The following is a 10,401-nucleotide window of genomic DNA, read 5'->3' as shown; positions in this document are numbered from 1 at the left end:
GTTTAGGAGAGAGGAGTGGAGTAGCCGATGAAGTGATAAAACTAAACACAGGGCATGGAGGGAGATGCTTGCTTGGTGGTTGTTTGATTATCTTTTCTTTTGGGGTTTTGGATATTTGAATTGACACGTGGGTGATTATAATTGGAGGGATGGGGATTAGGTGCTTAAGGTCTCAAGTTGAAGGAGAGTGTAAATATGTGGGTCTCATTGACACGTCGTCGTATATCCTCCCCTTTTAGGCTTCGAATCTTTATGGTCTTTGAACCACTTATCATTTCTTGCATTTATATTTTTTGTTCTTAAAGGACCAAAGCCTTCTTTTTGTTGCATTAGCTTGACAAATGGGCTTCAAGCATTTAGCTACCCAATTAGTAAAAGACGCCAAAGTTTTATTTACTCATGAATTTCACCGTACGGTAAATATTTACGCGTAACGAAATTGCCTTTATTATGGTTGATTACACCATGATTTATCGACCGAGAGCATCGGCACTTGTTGCATATTCTTAGACCGAATGTGTGAATGTAGTAGTCTCCACCATTAGTTTTGACTAAACAAATTTACAAAGGGGCAGATGACCAAAATAGGCGAATTTGCTTGGTTAAAAGGCAAAAGCCTAAGAATTATTACTGTTATACGCAATGATAATCATACAGAGACCAGAATTTAACATCCGGACAAAAGCGAGATGCTAGTAATAATAATTCATGGCTATGATTTTTTTTTGTCTTAATATTTCACTTCGTCGAAAAAAAATCCCAAACGCTCAGAGACAATACTGGTACCAGAGAAGAAGAGAGTACAACAAAACCTAAAGAAATGGCCGAACAACCACTCTCTCTTGCTACTATAGTAACTAAAAATTTACCTCAAATCAACACAGCGCATCCAATGGTAAAATGGTAATTACATTCATACTGAGATACACATATTTCAAACCTTTTTATCGTAAGGGTAAAATTACCATCATCCTCTTCTCTTTATCTCCTTTTCACTTGTTTCCCCTAAAGTAGAGGTAAATTTTCTACAGAGCCAAAATGAGAAAACAGATCGGTTCAGATGTTTCTGCAGAGTCAACAGTTATCGAAAAAGCCATGAAAAGTATGATCAGAGTCTTACCTGAAGAACCCATAGACTCAAAAGTGACTCCAAGCAGAAAAGACCAAACCCGATAAAGTAGAAGATCTGCAATCATTCATTCAGGTCAGACACATTGAAAAATATATAATAGGCTTCGTGAATTTAAAAAATGGATGTTAAGCTCATACCCCAGCTAATAAACTGTCTGACATGACATCAATTGCTGCAAGCACACCCCTGTAGATCAAAAAAGACAATGGGAATAATGTTAATCTTAAGGCAACAAAACATGAATACAATATAGAGCATTAATTTAACATGGTTGTCAGGTTCTCTGTCTACAAAATATTTACAGAGGTGAAACACACATAGATTCTCACTTATTCCGGTTGTCATATCATTCTTAAATACAAGTCAATGTTTGCCCCAAAGAAAAAACAAATAACAAGTCAATATCAATAACTATCGAACCAATTTAGAACTGTCCAGGTGAGACCCTCCCCAGACTAACCAACTACATATGAAGTACCAGAAAAATTGTAGGATATGGTTGGAAGACTTACGTTAATGACTTTCCATGGAAAAAGATCGGAGGGGCAATGGCGGCAACGATACAGAAGCCAATGTGAATCTGTGAAGAACCAAGGTCAATCATATGATAACTGGGAAGTCTACCTGATAGTAGATATTAGATAAGATATAAATTAAATCTGACAAGTTTTTTTGTAAACTCACCAAGTAGGTGAAGAAAAACCAACCAAACTTCAAAGCGCTGTCAGTCCTACAAGGTAAAAAAAAAACATTTCAATTTTATGGCCCTGTCTGTTAAAGTAGTATCAATGCGCGGTGGAAACTGAACCACAACCATTGGAAGTTAAAAGGACTAATACCTCATGGCTCGGTAGAGAGGCCTGTACCATAGTACATAAGAGAGTGGACATCCGATCAAAGCATATATCGTGGCAAGGAAAAAGATTTTAACACCTATCATTGGTAATCCAAAAACCAGTAAGTTCAACCAAATCCAACCAGAATTTCATGAAACAATTATAACAGAGTGTAGGCTCACCTCCGCCTTTAATCCAGCAGACCATCGTTGCAATGACATTAAATACCAGACACAGAACTATACCTGAAATTTTAACACTCAAACAGTCAAATACAACCATACAAGCCCGTCAATCCAACACATAAGATACATGTTCCAAAAAAAAGAGACACACTAAATTAGACTTACCTAACCAACTAGCAAAAGCTAGATACTGCAGCTTTTGTGCATGAACTGGTATCTCGTTAGCAATGTCATGGTGTATGATTGGGAAAAACGGTGGCCAGTTTTTGTCATCTATCTGCACACCAGCTGCAACACAAATTTAATGACTATGGTTAGTTATCATCCACGACAACATTCACAGAGATATATCGTTTGGAACAAGTCAAAACTAAAGAATAATACTGTCATCAAGTAGTCATTTGCTTACATTTAGCAATAGCTTCCTCTCTTCGCTTGATATCCTGAGTGAACATTACACAAAAGAACATCAATCAGCAGAAAATAAAAAAGCACAGTGAAGATATGTTGTACGAAAATCATAACAATTGTACGGACCATTTCTTTCTTCCTCAGCTCTGATTCCCAGTCAGCAAGCTTTCTCTGTTTCTGTGAAGAGTCCTGCACCAATAAAACACATATGTAAGATAAATCCAAGTGAGAAAAGTTCACGAGTCTAGTAGATATAAATGTCATTACATTCATATTATCCAATGGAATATCAACAGTAGCATCAAGGCTTTGGCCATATTCAACAGGTCTAGATGCAGCAGGAACTCTTCCACCACCTTTCTGCAAAATTAATCAAGAATGACAACAATCAATAAACAATCAAATGTCAAGTGTGAATAACACAAAGAAAACTTCAACATCGAGTAACATACTCCAAAACTAAAGGAATGAGTCTCAATCATCTTCAAATTTTCGAGAAACACTCCAAACAAATTAGACGAAATAATACTGCTAATTTCTACAAATTGTTTAACCTAGCTTCAGATCCACAATAAACTATACGAATGATTCACACAAGCATCACTGAACTGTATAAACCAAACTCCAAATCGGACGAAATTACTCGCTTTGACACTACTAAATTCCAGAATTTCTTTTACTCTAGTTTCCAGATCCATGGATACAGTTCAGTATTCCGAAGAAACATCGAGAGATCTATAACCTAAACACTGTTAAGATCATTTTTCAGATTAGAAATGAGCCTTCCGTAATTAAACTGACATTACACAGTCCTCAGTCGTCAGTCCTCTGCTATTTTCCATATGCACAAACTAAGTGAAAATCTCGATGTAAGCGAGAGATCTAGATTCCTCTACCGTCGCAAACGCAGAAATTTCAAAAATAGAAAACGAAAGATTCAGGGAGAAGAAGAAGGAGAAAGAGAGAGAGAGAAGGAGCATTTACCGAAAAAGGATTGACGATTTCTTCTTCTTCCTCATCGAAAGGGTTGGGATCGTGGTGGCGATTCATTGTTGGTTACAGATTCCTAGATTCACGAAACTGATAGATTTGGTTTCCGATAAGATCGCCGAGATCCGCCGAGGAGTTAAAGAAAGAGAGATGAAAAATAAAGATGAGCACCGACTGTGAAGCGAACTGATATGGACCGACTTTTTTTGTTTTTTTTTCTCTTTTCTCTTTTCAAATATACACACACGAAACGCGGCGTTTAGTATATGGGCCGTTTTGGTTACTTGGTCCAGAGATCAACAAAGGCCCGACTCGTACTTGATAATAATAATATTAACGATTAGGGTTCGAAACACTTGATTTAATGCAATAAAATACTAAAACCAAATTAAAAAAAAAAAAAAAAGCAATATATGCCTTGATACAACGAGTCAACGACGACGTAGCTCTAAAATCATCATCATTACACAGGACTTAAAAAAAATTATTGACGTAATGAAACTTACAAGAACATAATTTCAAGCTATATACGTACTATAGTTGAGAGGTTTGGTCCGACGGATTTGCCTCCCCAGGGTGGTTATTAATCTCGACCCAAATGAGCTTTGTTAAAACGACATACATGATGAAGAAGAACCAAACAAGCCATAGAGGAGCTACGATGAGAGTGAAGATGGGAGAAACAAGGGAGATTAGCGTGAGAGCAGCGAGAGCACCAAACAGATGGCTGACGTATCCAACAAAGTGACGGATCGTCTGATCAGGTTGGTTAGTTGTGAGCTTCACTTCAATGACTGCTAGGACGGCGTAGATCAGAAAGAAGACGCAGAAAGAGAAGATAGTGATGTGTTTATTATCAGCAGCATCAGTTGACTGGTCTGCAACCTGCAGCAAAGCGATGGCTCCGCCGTTCGTAAGAACGATATGCCTGTGCACCGTGGAGGAGGAGTACACCTCCGTGTTCTTATCGCCGGAGTTAGAGAATTGTGTGTTGGACGACATTTAGTTGATTTTTGTTGGTGTGCCGGAGTTAAAAACGTGTTGTAGTTTGTTTAATTTTATGCCTGTCGAATTTTATTATATAGAGGCAAGTATTTATCACTGAGAGCGACTCTTTTGTCTCATTTATACACGTCGACTGTCAAATCTGCTGCAGAGAGCGACTTTATAAACGTCAGTTTGTACTCATTTATAAACGTCAGTTCTTGCAAAAAAAACTTTTGTAACCACGTCAATTTTGGGGGGACATGTTACTAATAAATAGTATGTCCAATGGTAGTATGCTATCAAAATCTTTTAGTAATTTTTTACTAATAAATAGTAGAATTTTTGAAAATAAGAACTTTTTCAATATAATTAAAATTATCCACCTCCAATGGTAAAACTCTTCATTGGAGTTCTTAAAAAAAAAACATAATATAAATATAACTAAAACATAATAAAACACATAATACAAATTATATTTTAATTGTTGCCAAAGTTTTGCTAAATATTTTTAACCAGATCAGACAAAAGATAAAATTGTTTTGTTGCCTGAGAGAACACGATAGAGAGATGAAGAGTTTTTTGTTTTGGTCGAAAAAGATCTTTGGTTGGAAGAGAAAGATAATTTCAAAAATACATCTTTTCAAATACCACTTTTTAAAAATATTCCATTTTCAAACTTTATCAAAAAACCATTGAAAAAATTGAACTTTATCCAAATATTTATCCAAATATGTGTGTGACCTTATAAGTATACACAAAAAAATTATATATATTTCATAAATAGCGTAAAAGTAATTTATAAGAACTTTTAAAAACCTTATAAACCCTTTTAAAAACCTTTTTAAAACTTTATAAAACTTGTATAAAAGATTTAAAACACTTTAAAACATTATAAAATATTTGTATCGAATCTCCCAGTAGTATTTATTATATATAAGTATTTTATAAACCATATAAAACTTTATAATTTTTATATTTAAATAATTTTTGTTTTTTTTCTTAAACTCTCTTGTACTGACACGTGTCTCTAAGAAATTATCTCAAAACTTCTTAATTAAGAGATATCTTTTAGCTTAATATTGATTTTTTATTTATTTTTTGCCCTTTTATTTTTAAGATATTAGTTAAAAACCCTCCATTGGACATGGTGTTAACTAGTAAAAGGTGCTTTAAATTAAATTAATAATATAATTATCATTAAACTACTCAAAATCAACCCATTAACAATTTTAAACAAAATAACCTTCCACTAGAAAACATTATCAGAGGTACTTAATCATATTTATAATATATATATTTATATCAAACTTAAATAAATTAACAATACAAAAATTAAAATTACATATATTACATTAAAAAAAATACTTTACAAAAATTAAAATTACACATATGCAAAATTAAAATTAAAATATTTTCCTATTTAATTTGTTTCATTGACTAATTGGACATTCTGGCCCAACAATCGTTATTTTTAGAGAACTTGTTGCACCAAGATAACTGTAACTAAACCATACTGCTGAACTAAAATTTTAATTTTGTGGTTACACACATACACCTTAAAGTTTCTGTTTTCAGACATGTTTTCATTACTTGCATTTGTTTGTGTGTCATCGGACAATTGTGGACTGAAATGAAAAATATTGGACAATCACTTTAATTCTCTTAGAAAACCTGCTTTTTAACCTACAAAAATCCTCTAAATCCAGAATTTGAAACTAGGATTTCGTTTGTTCAATACACTATGGTAGTTTGTACATTATACTATCTATACACATGTAAAATTCAGTGAGCAGCTTAATTCAGTTTTTTCCTTCGAAATCTATATGACATCTATATGAAATCCTATTTTATATTTTTTTTCTTTATGCGGTAAAATAAATCATATTTTATTTAATAAAATAGAAAAAAAAAACAAGAAAGAAAAAGTAATAACAATTATCTTGAATATGTATTATTACGTATGATTATGTGAGCAACAAGTTTTTCATTGTTTTAGTGGGTAAACACTATTCGCCTTTTATAGTAAGATTCTACGAATTTTGATCAGTACGTTACATTTTTATTTGTTTGAAAAGGGGATAGAGAATATTTTTATTGGAGGCAACTGCTCTTATCTTAATTGATAATTAGATACGTCCGACACATGATAGCTGCCCTAATTTTTCTTTTTAAATAAGGCCTTTATGTAGTATTAATTTTTTAAAAATATGTAACCTTATCAAGTTTCCTTAGTACAGAATTAATAATTTTGTTTGATTTTTCAACACGATAGTTATGTGACGTTTCATACGTCGAGGAGCGTGATTGCGTGAAGAGTCAACGATTAAATATCCATTTTTCTTGTTAAACATAGCGAGTGTTTATTTGCAGCAATTTTATCGAACCAATGTTAATAAATCACATTTTGTATCATATATATGTTGATTAAAAAGCAGCTTCAAAATTAGTATGGTTTATAATTTGATACTATTTAATTGATGCAGCAAGTGAGTGGCTCTACCACTTTGGAAGAAAAAAAAAGTACTATATCATTACACAATGATCAAAATGTTTTTGCCTTTATATATAAAAAGCCAGGTCACGAATGTGACATTTATAATTAATTTTCTTACAAGCTACCTCTGGCCTAACTCTGTATATATTATTTATGAGAATCAATTGCTATAGGCTCTCCGCACTTTGTAACGAAATACATATAAATGAAAATTGCATGAGGTATTGAGGTCACCTGTCACATGCAATAAGACATATTCAGATGAAATTAAAATACGTGAGATTTCGTAACACTAAGAAATATGCACGAGTTCTATATAAGTTCTTTTTGTTTATAACTTGTGTTCTATTATAAGAAAAACAACTTTACAAACTGAACTTAACATTCATACACCAAAAACAAAAAACAAAAAACAAAAACTATACAAACTTCAAAGTAGTCTCCGCAGCCGTCCTAGTTATCTTTTCAACCATCCGATCCCCTTGGACTGTTTTAACTCTTCCTTGGCTACTGGCTACTGCCCTTCATCCATATCTAAACCAGGAAAAATTAAACCGGTGCCGACTGAGGTAAACCGGAACCAGATTTGTATTTCTCCGAATAGATGATTATGACGTCACTGAAATTTTTGTAGACGACAGTGCAAAGCCAGAGAAACCAAAGAGCCAAAAGGACCATGGCGAACGTGGTACAAACCACGGAGAGGAGCACTAGAGCAGCTAGACCGCCAAAAAGATGGCTCGCGTGTCCAGCGAGCCTAGGGACTAACCCTGGTCGTAGGCGCATGTATATCACTTCACGGACGCGGAGAACAGCGTAGACCAAAACAAGGACACAGAAACTGAGGAATGAGGCTTTATGCGTTTCAAAAACAGATGAGTGTTGGCTAACAAGCTGGAGTAATGCTAGAATCCCGGCGTTGACCATGACGACAACTTTGTGGACTGCGGAGGAGTATGTTGTGAACTTGGCCGTTTCATCGTCGGAGATGGGGAGTAATGTTTGGTTATTGACAGAGTCAGTCTCCATATCATATTATTGTTTTTTTTCTTGTGCCTTTTTTTTTTTTTTTCTCTTACACATCTATCTTATGATTCTCTTTTTGTTTTCTTTATCTTTCAAGACGATAGCAATGGGACGTATTTATAAGAAGAGGACATGCCAATCCATTCGTTCGACCCGTATGAAATGATGACCCGTCCGATTATTTCGGTAGTGACCAACTTTAATAACCTACCAAAGTCAATATTTTTTCAGACTGCTTTTCGAAAAGTGACATTTTCATGGTGTCACTTTATATACCCGAAAGATTAATTACTACTAAAAATAACTAACGGTAGTAATTAAAATCCCTTAAAATTCATACTAAAGAACAAGAGTTAGAGAGAAAAACCTCACATTATAAATCTTCGATTTCAAGTTCGAAAATTTATTGAAATCGTAGTTTTAATGTTGCACAAAAATTAACGATCTTGATCAGAATCATCTTCGAGGAAACTTCCTTGCCTTCCTTTCGTAGGATGGTGCGGGCGACAAGCAAGTTCTCCCTTGTCTTCCTTGTGTGGACTTTTTCTTCCGGCACTTTTAGTTTCAACTAAGATAATATCTTGCACTATGTAATCGATTATTTATATAAAACCAGAAATTTTATTTAAAAAAATGACATCTTGCTCTTTTCTTATTATATAATATATAATAGCGCACTAAGTACTTAACCGACCTTTGTCTCAAGTAACTAAACAAAAATACGTAGTCATTTCACAAGGGGAAGCGCCGCTAATTCACAGTAATTGTTGATTGTGTGGTTTTTTATTTATTTATTAGAAATACTGTATATACATTTCCCATCTATTTTCAATTTGGTCTTATATTGTTTTTGAATGACCATTTTATACTAATTTAACAGTATAAAGCCGAATAGAATGAAAAGGATGCGTCGTCAATCGCTGAAGCATCGACAAAAAAAAAAGAACACGGCTATAAGCAATAAGAACAAACCCGTACGCCTTGAGAGTTTCTCATTTGTATCCCAAAATCTGGGATTTTAAAGTCGATTGCAAAAATGACAACATGAGCTAGTTCTATAGCGCACTAAACATACCTTGTAAAATCATTTTATAAGGTTTTTTGTAACATTTTACAAGATTCGAGCTATAAATTGAGGAAAATGCTATAAATTGTAACATTTTACAAGATTCGAGCTACAAGATTTTTTTTTGTATAAATAATTTTTTACGTTGTAGTAATTTTTTTAGCGGATTTTTTTTTTTATTATTGACTTAATTATATGTTGTGTCGTTATGAGCACTCACAAGTGTGTGAATGGGGGATTTATGTTTTTTGATAAGCAGAGGAATTTCCCCACATCTAATACTAAATTGATATTTCTGTATGAGTTTTTAATTGATTTTCTATCTATTTAATTTTTTTTATATGTAAAATAACTAACCCTAATTAAAATCCCTTACCTATTTTATTTGGCAAGAGAAGAAGAAGTAATAAGAATTGTATCTTGATCGGGAAATCTTGCCTGTGGTGACGCTTCAGCAAGATCTTCAAGCTTTTTGTTATTACATATGAATATTTAAGCAACAAGCTAGATTCTTCCTTGTTTTAGTGGGTAACACTGTTCGCCTGTTTTAATAAGATTACTAGGAATGGACCCGCACGTACGTGCGGGGTTGATTTCAAAAGTTCGTATTACATACGTGCGTGCGTAGTTGATTTCAATATATTACATATATGCAAGGTTAAGTTTGTAAACATATTTTTAAATAATAGTATTTAATTCATAATTAGAAGAATTCGTACCAGTTTCATGTTGTTTTTAATTCGATTTAGATAAAGAAATTATCAGATTTGTTTTTGTTAAGTTAAGAACATTACATAAAAGAGAAATAGTAAAAAAAACCAAAAATGTGACTATTTCATAACCGTAGAGTCCCATCCATATATATCATGATTTTCCATCTTACAATAGTGGTTTGAATACTCATTTGAGATTATATATTTTAGTCTAACATATAAAAACAATAGGTATCTATTCAGAGCCACACATACGTTTGCTTTGCTTTCTTCAAATTTTTGAATGTTTGAAATAATAATCGCTTTAAATCGACATGATAGCGGACACGGATCAAGTGTAAACCTGATTAGTGATATTCTAGATTTCTATATAAATCGTAAACTATCAAACCAGGTAAAAACAACAAAAAACACTAAAAATTCTTGAAACAAATGACCTAAATAAAGTTGTCAAGCGAGTTAAACTCGTCCGCTATGTCTGGCCTGCAACGAACTAAAATATTTTAACCCGCAAAAAACCCGTTATCAAAATTCACATGAGTAAATAGTATCTATGTATCT

The 10,401-nt window shown here is 33.4% G+C and overlaps 3 protein-coding genes across 3 annotated transcripts; all 3 read right to left on the bottom strand.

The window, feature by feature from the left end:
* Window positions 1-690: 690 nt before the first annotated feature.
* Window positions 691-3,750, bottom strand: LOC17900611 (secretory carrier-associated membrane protein 4). The gene is made up of 12 exons (XM_006304039.2): window positions 3,549-3,750; window positions 2,832-2,924; window positions 2,691-2,753; window positions 2,563-2,596; window positions 2,319-2,441; window positions 2,151-2,213; window positions 1,972-2,065; window positions 1,817-1,862; window positions 1,645-1,712; window positions 1,270-1,318; window positions 1,121-1,186; window positions 691-1,025 (listed from the first exon to the last, which is right to left on the bottom strand). The coding sequence occupies exons 1-12, from the start codon at window positions 3,612-3,614 to the stop codon at window positions 993-995; spliced, it is 798 nt and encodes a 265-aa protein (XP_006304101.1). The 5' UTR covers window positions 3,615-3,750; the 3' UTR covers window positions 691-992.
* Window positions 3,751-4,088: 338 nt separating this feature from the next.
* LOC17899982 lies at window positions 4,089-4,556 on the bottom strand. Its single transcript, XM_006303471.1, has one exon. The coding sequence runs from the start codon at window positions 4,554-4,556 to the stop codon at window positions 4,089-4,091; it is 468 nt and encodes a 155-aa protein (XP_006303533.1).
* Window positions 4,557-7,386: 2,830 nt separating this feature from the next.
* On the bottom strand, window positions 7,387-8,097 carry LOC17900136. Its single transcript, XM_006305805.2, has one exon. It carries the CDS (start codon window positions 8,062-8,064, stop codon window positions 7,585-7,587), a length of 480 nt encoding a protein of 159 aa, XP_006305867.1. The 5' UTR covers window positions 8,065-8,097; the 3' UTR covers window positions 7,387-7,584.
* Between the last annotated feature and the right edge of the window lie 2,304 nt (window positions 8,098-10,401).

The sequence above is a fragment of the Capsella rubella genome, unplaced genomic scaffold, assembly GCF_000375325.1.
Source record: "Capsella rubella cultivar Monte Gargano unplaced genomic scaffold, Caprub1_0 scaffold_1, whole genome shotgun sequence".
Lineage (NCBI taxonomy): Eukaryota > Viridiplantae > Streptophyta > Magnoliopsida > Brassicales > Brassicaceae > Capsella > Capsella rubella.
The sequence above is the reverse complement of the archived record's forward strand: the minus strand, read 5'-3'. Positions and strand labels throughout refer to the sequence as shown.

Excerpts from the sequence above, each read along its gene's own strand:
- LOC17900611 (XM_006304039.2), bottom strand. The coding sequence starts at position 3,614 with ATGAATCGCCACCACGATCCCAACCCTTTCGATGAGGAAGAAGAAGAA. Across the intron at positions 2,214-2,318 it reads AGCTTTTGCTAGTTGGTTAG|GTATAGTTCTGTGTCTGGTA; the intron begins GTAAGTCTAATT and ends TTAAAATTTCAG. Across the intron at positions 1,187-1,269 it reads CAGACAGTTTATTAGCTGGG|ATCTTCTACTTTATCGGGTT; the intron begins GTATGAGCTTAA and ends GAATGATTGCAG.
- LOC17899982 (XM_006303471.1), bottom strand. The coding sequence starts at position 4,556 with ATGTCGTCCAACACACAATTCTCTAACTCCGGCGATAAGAACACGGAG.
- LOC17900136 (XM_006305805.2), bottom strand. The coding sequence starts at position 8,064 with ATGGAGACTGACTCTGTCAATAACCAAACATTACTCCCCATCTCCGAC.